The 13,063-nt window shown below is 37.9% G+C and overlaps 1 protein-coding gene across 2 annotated transcripts in view; it reads left to right on the forward strand.

Moving 5' to 3' along the window:
* Positions 1-13,063, forward strand: part of PIP4K2A (phosphatidylinositol-5-phosphate 4-kinase type 2 alpha) — a 107,733-nt gene that overhangs the window by 63,203 nt on the left and 31,467 nt on the right. For both annotated transcript variants that reach the window (XM_058037554.1, XM_058037562.1), the window contains exon 4: positions 11,304-11,456. In XM_058037554.1, coding sequence (XP_057893537.1) covers positions 11,304-11,456 — 153 coding nt within the window. The remainder of the gene's footprint in view (positions 1-11,303; positions 11,457-13,063) is intronic.

Consider the following 13,063-nt stretch of genomic DNA (forward strand, 5'->3'; position numbering starts at 1 on the left):
ACACAGCAAGGTCAGCAGTAGCCATGTTAGAAGTTGGAGCTTATTCCTAAGACAATCTCTTCAATTAATTCCATAAAGTGCTTTAAAAATCATCAAAACAAGAACTGTCTTGTAAAGAAAATACCAGTGCTAGTCATTTTATTTTAGCATGGTAAGTCTGTCAGTGTCTGAAAAGTTCCTGGGCTTGTTTGTCAGATGAGATTCCTATAGCAGAGTATGCAGTTTGTGGATCCCAAATGGACATTGACACCAAGACATTGGTGTCACCATTCAGAGCTGCTGACATCTTGTTTGATGTGAGTATAGGCAGTGGTGGTAGTAAAGTGTTGAACCAGCTTTAGTAACAAAACCTCTGCTGTTTGTAGTCTTTCTAGCATGTAAAAAATGAAGCTTTCAATCTAAATCTAATGTTCTAAGATTTAGTGCCTTAAGTGTCAGCCCAAATTATAATTTAGTGATGGTGGGAGTTAACCTTAGTACCTATGGCAACAGAAATTCTAATTTGTGGTTTCTCTCAATTTTCCCTAGAAAATATTTAATTTGCCTTGCTTTTGGCTGTTCCTTGCTAAACTGAGTATCATTCACAACTGGGCATTCAAACTGGAAAATATAATTTAGCATGTGCTGGCAACATCAAAAGAACAAACTGATAGGTACTCCTGAGTTCTTAGAGATATTGAAAGGAAGGCATTAAGCCAAGCTTTGCAGGGCTAAAGGGAAAAGGCTTCCAGAAAAAGAGCCACAACTCTTTCCAAAGCAAGAGCATGCCTTAAGCTGACAGCTCCAAATCCAGATCTATGGTCTCAATAGGATAGCTTGATTTAGGAAAGACTCTCATGTTTTATTCATTAACTCTTATTCAAGGAAGTCAAGGAACCCATCACCTTTCTCCTGGAAGGATAGCTCAATGCAAAAAATAAGTTGTTTGTGTTTCTCTGTCAAAGTTTTTCACATCTTTCTCCATAGTAATCACTCCCTCAATACAATTTTTTTATTAATGTTCATAGGTGTTTAGAGTGTGTGCATCTGCATCCAGATCATAGAAGGAGCTCTGTATTTTTGATGGGTGCAGCACATGACCAGTGGTGCCCTGTTTTCATCCTTTGGGGGTGCCATGACACTCACCATAGGCCTTTTGAGAGCCATGCTTATGAGCTGACAAGAAATCATTGTGCAAAATTGTCCATATATCTGGCAAAGGCAGGGGAGGGTACACCCCTGAATGTGCTTGTAGCATGTTACTGGTAGGTCAGGTATGCTTTTCTCCATGTCAGATTCCTTATAGACCTTCCAGTGTCAGAGATCAGTGTTGCCTGGTCATGCTTCTGCAGCAGGACTTCCAGGTAAGCACCTGCTTAATGGCAAGAGCAGTGTCACCATACAAAATAGACCCACAAGTCATCCCTACCTGTCCCTGTATGACCACCCAGATATCTCTGGGCTTGGTGCTTCCGTTTTTAAAAAAAGCCCAGTGCTTTGCCTTTCTTCCCTCTACAAGTCACTGACAAAACATTGTCCTGAAAATCAGGACAATAAAACTTGTTTCAAATTACAGCACATCACTTTGGAGCATCTATGTCAGTTGTATGACACTGTCTCTCTGATGTCCTTCTTAATCAGTAATCCTGGTCTAATTTCCATATCCATGCTTCCTGAAGTCTTGTAAAAAAATTTTACAAAAGGCTGGGGGAAGCTCCAGGTCTGTTTTGTTGGGGAGCTGTGCCTGGCCAGAGAGCAGCACTGTGACTTGTGCTGTAGGAGAACAGCCAGACAGTGTGTGCATCATCCTCCAACAGCCATGAGCCACCGTCAGGCTTTTCCACTGACCTATGATTTCAGTCATCGCAGAGCATCATCTGTGCACTTGTTTTTGCCTATTTGTTCATGCAAAGCTTGCCCAGAGGCACTCTTAAATAGTCTGGGATGTGATCTGATTTGTCTTTAGGGTACGTTGAGCTTGTAAAGCTCATTTTAGTTTTCCACAGCTTTTGGATGAGATCACAGCACCAGTAACTGTTGTTTGCCTTTGTCCAGACGTCTTGAAACGGGGAAGATTTAAATCAATGAGAAGCTGTTAAGCCAGTCAGTTTGAAAGATTACTGTTCTTCTAAAGCTCTCTATGCTTTGCCACCAGAATTTTCCTATTGCCCTTTTTCTCTTTCTTAGGAAAAGGTCTGGCTCAATGGCAATTTTTATTAGGATCCCTTTTAAAATTAGTTACACGGTTTTTGTATTGCATCCAACACTCAGTTCATGTGTTCAAAGTTTCTAAAATACGATCTAGTCTGCTAAAGTAGCAGTTAGAAAACAATGACATTTACATTAGGCGTGCGAGAGATTAGAATGAGCTAATTAAATTGACCTTTAAATCTCTCCACCCTCTTGGAGACTGGGGCTAATCCTTGGCCTCCCACTGTGGAGATAAAAATTCATGCTGTGAACATTTTAAGCAAAGTGGGCAGAGAAGAAGAGCCTCACCAGCAGTTTGTCTTTGAAGAGGGGAGCAATGCTTTGCCAGTTATAAATATAGCTTGCAGTTATGATGTGAGATGGGGGACAAGTTCTTCCTGTACTTCAGTGGCTTTGCTCCGTGTGTTTTCTTCACAAAAATAGTTTCAATTAGATAAAATAGCTCCAAACAAACTTAACTTTTTACTATTAGAAATAATCAAAGCCTTTCTGGAAATTAGCTTAATTTTGTTGATATCTGATATTGTGTCAGATCATTATTGTTATTGAATTACAATAGGTTGCTATTTTTATTGACCAACGTGTAAGGTAAAAATAAATTTCCAAAGGATAAAGCATTAGAAGAGTTTTGGAGGAGTTGGTGTCTAAGGACTCTTGAGGATTCTTCTTACAAACTATTTGCCATGATATTTTGTCTTGGACTTTTAAAATGCTAATTATTGCAGAACTTTATTATAAAAACAAAAAAAATTATATAAATAATGGATAATTAAATAACAGTCAAAATTTAATTGCCAACAAGCAATTGACATTTCATGTAGTGAAATCTTGCAGAGGATGCAAAATCCGTTCAAATGTTGAAGCAGAATAAAGTCAAAGATTTTGTAAAAAACCCACTTTGATCACCTGGCATTCTGAGCCTGTCCAAATGAGATGAATGCTTATATGATTAAAAAAGGAGTGCAGAACTACAGAGATGAGGGCTTTGTTCAGGGAGGTGGTAGCACTGAGAGGGAACAAGAGGTCAAAGAGGATGAGAATTTAGTACTAGGAGGACCTTCAGATTAGAAGTAACTGCACCCTAGGGTGGATAAATTAGAAGGCATAAAAAGAAGATTGGAAGTGTTCTAACTTCTTTTTGATATCTGTTTGTTTTATACCTGAAGCTAATACTATATATAGTTTTGAAGCTAGTAGTCTTTAAAAAAGGAAGTTGAAATTTGGATGTAGAAAAAATACCAGAAAAGTGTCAAAGGAATTTAAGAACATAGAAAATGCCATTTGGTTGGGAGTGACAGTCTGACCTGCTGCACTTGCAAAAATTAGAGTTAAAAAGTAAGTAGAGTGTGAGTATTTTTAGATACTTCAGGAATAAATATGAATGACCAGAGAAGAAAATAATTAAAATTCAGAATTAAACTCACCTTTCCAGCAGTGCAAATGGCTAAATATTAGAAAAACTGTTGTGGTAGATCTCGGTCTTTTGAAGATAGAAAAAATCAGGACTGCCTTTCTGGAATTTACCTAATCCAAAAGTAGAGATTAGATTAGGGAAGTGCTGGGTGAAATGAAATAGCTTCTGATTGAAGCAGTTCTGTTGGATTCTAATTTATGAAATTTTCTTGAAATCTCCAGAAGAAGCTCCTGTGAATGTCAAAGAATTGTAGATCAGCTCCCAAAAACACCTATGGAAAAAATCTTTTACCTTACCTGTTAAATATTTGTTGTAGGGAATAAAACTCTGTGCAGATTGCTAAGGGTTTGGGAAAGAAGAGAGAGTGAGTCTATAGCGAAATTAAACAACCTTTTATGTAATTTGCTGAACAATATCCTGGTTTTGGGTGAAATGATGACATGTAATTTGGGTGTACTCATTAACTTTTTTTTCTCAAGAACTCTCTGGGAAGCTAAGTGCTAGTAAATGATGTAGCTTTCAGTAATTTATATTTAAAGCTTTTTCTTTTCTTTTTTTTTACTTTTATCATTTTATTGGAAATTAATTATGTGTATGGGACAAATTCTTTGAGATTTGTAGCTTCTCAGCACTGAAGATGTTATGAATATTTCTAGTTGCCTGCTAGTCGATGCAGTATGGATGATTTTTTTTATATATATTCATTTATGTAAGGGCACTTAAGCTTCCAGACAGTGACTTGTCAGAGGGAAACTATTTGAGAAAGAGGGGAATGTATGGAGAAATTTATCTAGTAGAGGTATCTGTGAGTTTGGCACGTTAAATGTGTCTTCAGTTGTATAAGTAATTACACAAGTAATTTAGGTCTTTAAATGACCTCATGAAAGTATTCACACTTTAAAAGTACAAAACCTTTTCTTTCTCCTGAGACCAAAAACCAGCAGGCACAAGATTAAAACTTCACAAATGAGAAGTGGATGGGGAATTGGCACACTCTGAGCAGGAGACTTGCAGGGAGTTGCTAAGTGAAGCTGTTAAGTGGAACAGGGTATGCGTGGCTGACAGATGTTTTAATTGTTACAGAGATCCAAGGCACACCGTGGAAGAGTTGGAGAAGGCTGGGAAAATCTGAAGGGTACAGGGCAGTCTGACCCTTACTGCATTGAATTTTGAGCTCACTAATGCTGTTGTATAAGCAGCTGATTTTTATTAATTTGATGGGGCTAATACCGCCAACGTTGTACAGCTAGAGATATGCTCTGCTGGCTCCTGGCACAGTAGGGAGGAGCTGTGTCCTAGCAAAGTGATGGTGCAAGGGTTGTTACAGCATCAAACCTGTGTCTCTTGGAGGGTAAGACTGGGGTATTTTTTGTGTCTCTTCATTTTTTAAAGGATATCCTCCCTGTTCTGGCTTTGTGGCTCATAGATCTGTCTGTGCTGAGGAGTGGCTCATTTCCCATCTGTTCATATTCCACTTAGACTTCCCCTAATTAAGAAGCAGAGCCAGAGGGAATTCAATCTGGTATTTGCCATGATCTGTCTCTCTGTGTCTCTCCTTTCCCCCTCCCTCAACCCCGTTTATATTTTCCTTTTGGAAAAGGGAGATGCTTATGTTTCATTATTTATTTCCTCCCTAGTCCAGTAGAGATGCCTTACTTAAGAAGGAGATATTTCTGCCAGGGACCCCAGTGGGTCTCTCTTAGCTGAATTTCCTCCAGGATTCAAGCAGAGGAAGGGGCCTACGGCTTGCTCTCTTGAGACAGGTTCAATCAACTTTGCTTCCAAGGAATTTGTGCGCAGATGTCTACAGTGCAACTTATCTTTCTTACTTTTCGTACAAGTCATCGCTGAAATTTATCTGTGTGTTCTGGCAAAAGCTGTCTGGATCCCAGAAGCTACCATTTGTATCTCAAAACTGCATTCAACAGTAAGAGAAGAGTCTGTACAATGTGACCAATAGCTGTCTGAACAACAAGGCAGTACAACTCAAATAAATGTGTGTTTTTAGTCTGTCTAATGAGCACGACTGCGTAACTTTCTTATTATTGTCTGCCTTAAGATCTCAAAAACTTGCACAAGATAACCCCCGAGTAAGTTAAAATTGTTAACTTATCTGGATATATATAAAGTCTAACTTAAAAGTGAAATTTGATACCACATGTGGTGTTTCTAATTTTTCCTACTAGTTATAGGTTTTCTAATGTCTGTGCTTCAAAGTGGCTCAAGTGTAGGACCTTCTTGGCCATTTAGTGTCTTAAATATTAAAAAAAAAAAAAAAAAAACAACAAAAAAAACACAACATTTTCTAATAAAGAATCTCTTCAATTCCAAAACATGTACTGTTAACTTAGTTACTATTAGTGGTGTTAATGATTGTAGTGTTAATGTTAGTATTTAGCTCAGTGAGATGCCTGAACAGTCTGAGTCCAACAGGTAAGTTAGCTTCACCTAGATCAAAAGGGAAAAATCACAGTGGATTTTAAAAGCCATAGAGTTTCCTCTTTGAGGACCCTAAAATCTCCTAGTTTGATCCTTTCAGTGAAGCTGTTTCTTGATCTTACTTGTTAATGATGCTTTACCAGTGAAGCCAATTCTTGTTATCGCTCTAGTTAAAGATTCATTGTTATCACCAGGCAACAGTAGATGTGTTTTACTGAAGACTGATTTCTATCTATAAACAAATATAACTAGTTTAGTTGAGAGATGGAGTATTTTGCAAGGTACCTGGAAAGTTTACCTGAGAAGGAATTTGAACTTTTCTCTATTCACAGAAGAGAGAATTAGCCATTGCAAATAGAATCATCTACTGACAAAACTCACCTATGTATTTATCAACACAAGAAAGGGGCAATTACTAGTAATCTGCACAATATGATATAATTAGATTTCTTTTTTCTGCTTTTTAAGCCACACTTATTTAACAAACTTGGGCAAGTATCAAAAGAAAACAGAAAATAGTAATATTAAATGCCTTCTATGTTCTATGTGCTTTTAAAGTTCCAAGTAACTGCATTCTGTACCTGAAAAGTTCATTGTATTGAGAGAGCTATCACAAGAGTGGGGAGTTAGTAAAAATAAAGCCTCAAAGACTTTAATTTCATTAAAGGTTTAAGTAGAGGTTGTTTTTTATTTAAACATGTTTAATGTTTAAACATTTGCTCTTAATTTATTAGTAGACAAAGAATTGTAGAGAGGGCACTTGGGTTATCTGTGCATGTATGGAAAGATGCTGCTTAGCATGAAGTTGGTTGGTTTATTCTGACAAATTAATATGCATGTGGTAAAATGATAGCTATGTGCATTCTTAATTAATCTTGATATAGATAACTACTAATAAAATAACCATCTACTAAAAAATAAATGCATCACTATCTGTAACCCATTAAAGCATTAATAAAAAGTAAAGTGCAGCTAAGTAATTATCCAGAGATGTATTTTCTTGTTAGAAACATTTTTGGTATGATAGTTGTATTTGTAAATTGATTTTCATTATAGTTAGCAATCAGGCAGAATAAATTTTCATTAGCGGAAGAAAAAGCTACTGCTGGAAAAACAGGGATCTGTGTAGATGAAGGCAACCTCAGGCCATTTCCTCTTGTCCTTTTGCTTATTACCTGGGAGAAGAGACTGACTCCCACCGGGCTGCACCCTCCTTCCAGGCAGTTGTTGAGAGTGATAAGGTCACCCCTGAGCTTCCTTTTCTCCAGCTAAACATCCCCAGTTCCCTCAGCTTCTCCTCATCAGATTTGTGCTCCAGACCCTTCCCCAGCTCCATTGCCCTTCCCTGGACTCTCTCCAGCACCTCAATGTCCTTCTTGTACTGGAGGAGCACAGAACTGAACCCAGATTTGAGGTGTGGCCTCACCGGTGCTGAGTGAGGATGATCAGGGGGATGATCTCTGCCCTGGCCCTGCTGCCACTCCATTGCTGAGCCAGGCCAGGATGCCATTGGCCTCTTGGCCACCTGGGCACTCTGTGGCTCATGTTCAGCTGCTGTTGAGCAGCACCCCCAGCACCTTTCCCTCCAGGCATCTTTGCAGCCACTCTGCCCAGGCTGGAGCTGCAGGGGTTGTTGTGAGGCAGGGGCAGGAGCAGGCCCAGGCCCTTGGCCTTGTTGGGCCTCAGAGCTCTGGGCTCTGCCCATCAGTGCAGCCTGTGCAGATCCCCCTGCAGAGCCTTGCTGCCCTCCAGCAGCTCAACACTCCCAGCCAGCTCAGTGTGTCTGCAGGGCCTGAGGGTGCTCTGGATCCCCTCACGTGGATCATTGCTGGAGACATTGAACAGAGCTGTGCCAGCACTGAGCCCTGGGCAGCACTGCTGGCTGCAATTCCATTCAGCAGCAGCCTCTGGGCCTGGCCATGCCAACAGCTTCCCACCCATGCAACAGAGCCCCAGCCCAGCCCTGAGCAGCCAGTTGCTGCAGGAGATGCTGTGGGCAATGGTGGCAAAGGCTTTCCTGAAGTCCAGGTAGGCACATCCACAGCCTTTCACCCATCCACTGAGTAGTCATCTTATCACAGAAAAGGAGATGAGGTCAGTCAAACAGGACCTGCCTTTCACAAACCTGTGCTGGCTGGGCCTGATCCCCTGGCTGTCCTGTGTGTGCTGTGTGATGACACTCCAGAGGATCTGCTCCATGACCTTCCCTGGCACCAAGGTCAGGCTGACAGACCTGTAGTTCTCTGGATCCTTCTTCTGGATCTTCTTGTAGGTGGGCATCACATTTTCTAATGTCCAGTCAACTAGCATCTCTTTTATACCAAGTACAACCCAGGCCTGTGTTTCACTCAAATATGAAAATCTATTCATGAAGGATATTAAAATACACCTTAAGAGTGCTTGAAACCTTGAGTTCATGTACTTCACATTTTCCTCCTTCTCCTCCTTCACATGTTTAGTGGCTGACCAGCCAATAACCTCTTTTGCAGCTTTTTATAGCTAAACAACTTAAGTCTCCTGCCAGGTTAATTGCTTTCAAGGTTTATATTATATGGATTATAGTCTGAAGACTAGAGTTCTGTAGGAAAAATACATTCAGAATTCTGTAGTTACTGCTTTATTGCAATAGTTAACCTCAGAATAATGTACCCTTTTCTGCTGGGAACAATAACAAGTAATTACTCAGTAGCCTTTATTATTACTAACTGAATTATAGCTGAATAACTTAGCAGTAGTTTAATTCATTACATACACTAATGGTTACCCATGTGTTCACTTCTTTTTAAAAATAATCATTACATTACATTATATTTTCAATTTGTGATGAAGGCAACTGAATTTGTGCTTCTTTTTTGATCTTAACTTTTATTATCAGCTCTTCATCTTGAACTATTAAATAAAGGCCTGGAAACAAAACTAATTTCTGACTGTAGAGCACAAAGAGTTTCTACCACCACCTCCACAATTCAATCTGAAAATTAATGGAGTGCTGGTATCAAGTGTAGCATTAAGAAAATTTAATCAGTTTATAATACTTGTTTCCTTGAATAGACTTCAGTACACTAAAACTTTTCAGTAATGGAGTGGTGGGAAATCAATTTCAACAGAAAAAAATCTGAAAACAGGAAAGAAAACTGCTGTAATACTTGAATTCTCCATGATCTCAATACTGTGTGAGGTGGTGCTGTATCAGGATATGTATTTGTTGAAATTCACTGTCCAAAAGCCAGTGTAGAGAAGGAGCTGTAGTGGTGTCCCTAAAGCTCTCTTCTGATTAGTCTAGAAAAAATGTTGATTTATAAACCTTAAAGAAGCACCCACATCCTTTCATTCATTACTGAGAAGAGAGCATAATAGAGAAAGGTGTCACTTTTTATCATAGACATCAGTAATTATTCTGGTTCATTGTACAAGCCTAGAAATATATAGAAAGAGGTGCAAAAGATTTATTTCTCCTACATGTCATAATTAAGGTTTTCATTCTAATAAGCCCTTGTAGAGCTGTGTGCTTTTACGTGATTTACTGTTATTCCCACCACTCATGAGTATTTCTGTTGAACTAGGTAACCTTGTGGGAAAATGGTTTTATTTCATGTTAAATTGATTTCAGAAAGCACCCCACAGTTGGGATAAATTAAACAATGCTCGAAGGCCTATTGAAATCAATGAATCTCCAAAATACAAAGACATAATTGTATGTCTTCTTAAACTGGGGCCTATGGTTACCCTAATTTCTTGGTTGGGGTTATTACTTTATAGTAATTACTGACCTTCTGTTACAGGGCTTGCATCTGTATGTCCAGCTCCTGCTGAAGTCCATAGAGCATATAAACAGATTTACCAATGGCTAAAACCTCCAAATAAAACATAAGTCCTACATAAATAAGGTTGTGTGGGTTTTGGTACCTGAATGTGGTAGATGGAGTGTATTGGTAATTACTCTCTCAGAGCATCATTGTTTTTCTAGTGCAAATCTGTTTTGTGACTTAGTTCATGGTCACAACATGAACCACACAAACATTTATTCTGTGACTTGGAGCTGAAATTTTGCTGTTTAGGAATCTGCAATGTTTGCATTTATATATAACATTTTTTTAAATTATCTTTGAAAGTAAAATGGCTTTTCACCTAGCAGGGAAAAGATTATGCTATGTGAATATGGAAAGAAGGGAGGTACATTTCAATTTAACAAGAGCTTTTTGTGCAGCATGGTACGATGAGGAAGCATAGCAGGAGCTGGGGTTTTCTGCTGCAAATAGGGATATACCAGATGGTTACTGCAAGTTTGTTTCATAAACATAGAAGTGTTCCAGTAGTCTATCATTAACTTGTTTAATCTTTTCAGAGTATGTTTGTATTTATGGAAATACACAAGGGGTCCAAAACATCGTTGTTTTCTCATGGCTGTGTTGCTGCTGTTACTACTTTTTTTTTTTTTTTAGTGCAATTCAAGTGTATAACAATTGGCATATGTTCTTATTGGTAAAGAAAGATGTTTCCAGGCAAAAAGTTGTTATACTTATTCTAATTTTTTGGGGGGTTGTTTTTATAAGTATAAAGAAATCTAACCTAGATACTACTTATTCTCTGAAAAAAGCAGAGGGCATCTCTTTCTTCTGTTGAAGAACCAGTAATTTTAAACTTCACTCTAAAAATAGTCCTTAATCTCTCTTCTAAATGCTGTACAGTCATTAACTAATTTTCTCCTCTTGGGATAGTATGGAGGTATTGTACAATGTTATTTGCCTAAATCTAGATATGAAATCATTGGAATAGCCCTGGTACTGGAACTCAGAAATGTAACTGTGATCTTGGTTGTGTACCAGATCACACTGTCTCAGGAGCAAATCCTGCTTATGTTAAGTGAAACTGTGACTATGGTTGAATCATCTCTTTATGATTTTTATGGTGTAATGCAGTGTTCCTTCTGGATTTTAATTAGTGTATGTTTTCTTCCCCAAAGCTGATAATATATGTGCACCAATGTCCAATAAATTCTTATTAAATGTTGAGGATGGGTTTTGAACCACTGATGAGCAATACCTTCCTCCTCAAACATACTTTTCTTCTCATGCTTTTCTTTTCGAAGTGTTTTCTCAAGATAATGTAGTCTGTGAATACGTGCTTTTCAGAATTCATCTTGGTGCAGATGTATTGAAAAATATTTTAAAATCAGTGTAAATTGTTTATATGTGCTCTAAATAAAAGTTAAATACTTCTGTCTGACCTGATGTTTTTTTTGTTTTAAATCAATTGACAGAATTCATTGACAAGAAGTGCACCCCTTGCCAATGATTCCCAAGCACGCAGTGGTGCCCGCTTTCACACATCTTACGACAAAAGATATATCATCAAAACTATAACGAGTGAAGATGTAGCAGAAATGCACAACATACTCAAGAAGTACCATCAGGTAATAAATGAACTCTACTGAGGTGTGGGATGTCTTCTTAAATATTAGAATGCTGATCTTTTTTAGAGGCTTAAAAGTTTTAAATTAATTATTATGGAAAAAGTCATGGAAAAAGTCACTTCAGACTTTTTCCCTTTTGCATCAGCAATTTACTGTATGTCTGTAATTCACAAGGATGGACTTTTCTAAATACCTGCATTAGCATTTCATAAAAAAGAAATGTCTACATTATAGAGGTAACTTGGAGGCTGTAAGGTCCTTACTAAAAAGGTGGCCTTTCTTTTGGCTGGTGCACTCCCAAGCTTGAAGGTATTTTATTCTGGGCTTGCTTGAAGATGTCGGTGTACAAGTGCTGCAGGTGACCTTCTATTTCTGATCTAGTTAGTGAATGTTCTGTGTTCACAACAGATTTCAAAGATTAAAGTTGTATTATATAAGAAATTAAAAATTGGATATGATTAATGTAAAAGCCCTACTCTTCAAAAAAAATGGTTTTGATAATGAGAATTTTCATACACAACTGTAAAGTTAAAAGTGAGCAGCAGAGATCCCTCCAATCAGCCTTGATAGCTGCCATACTGTGCTGGTGCATAGTTTGTGTGGCTGACACAGAGGGGAGCAGCACCTGGGAGTTACAAAAGGCTTTATTAAAATTAGTGCTAGGTTTCTTAGCCCTATATCTGTTTAAATAAGTTCTAAAGCTACCAAAGTCAGGCGAAAGCCTCTAAAAAATCACCTGAAAGTGCTATGCAATAGGAAGGGGATTTTGTCCCTCTTTCCACTTCCTTCTCCTTTCTGTGAGTTGGAATTCCAGGTAAAGACTTAAGGACATTTGGGGTTGGGCTTCTTTATTGTTGTTTAGGTGCTTTATTTTTTGTTGTGCAATGTTCTTGTTTGTAGTAGAGGTTTTTTAATACATTACTTTTGTAAAACCGGTTTTAACTTCTGAGGTGGGCAGCCAAAGCATTCTTTTAGGGTACTTGGAACTGAAGATATTGCCAGCCATCTTTGTAAATCTCAAAGAGAGACCTCTGAAGGCCTTCCAAGTCCAGAGTAACTTGGGAAGCCCTCAGGATGTTAGATGTTAGCTCTTTTCTCTCTTCCTGTGGTGTTCCTCTGTTTAAACAAGACCATCATGTGTTTGTTTTAATATAAGTATTACTATCAAAAATTTTCTTAAGACATTCTCCTAATAACAGTTTTACCACAAAAAATTTAAAACTAATTTAAATCTAATTGTATTTTGGGGGTTATTTTTATGTGAATTTTCCAACTTAGTATTTTAATTTTCATCTGAAAGGGTTTGATCTGTGAAACTGTACAGCAGAATTCAAGTTTTAGTCTGTTTCATATTTGGCATTAGAAGCTAGTATTAATGATACAGATTTTGAGATTTAATCTAGCTGAAAAGTCATTTTGCTTTTCCATACAGTAACTTTGCTTTTCAAGAGTATCAATGAAGACAGTGCTAACATGTGCTAATAATTTGGAATCTTTTTCATTAATGTTTTCTAACATCAGGGTTCATATTAGGCTAGGTTACAAGGAATAATGATCTGAAATTTATCTCTAGCAGGCACCTAATTTCACTTTATATTAGTAAATCT

This window comes from Melospiza georgiana, chromosome 1 (assembly GCF_028018845.1).
Source record: "Melospiza georgiana isolate bMelGeo1 chromosome 1, bMelGeo1.pri, whole genome shotgun sequence".
NCBI classification, from domain to species: domain Eukaryota; kingdom Metazoa; phylum Chordata; class Aves; order Passeriformes; family Passerellidae; genus Melospiza; species Melospiza georgiana.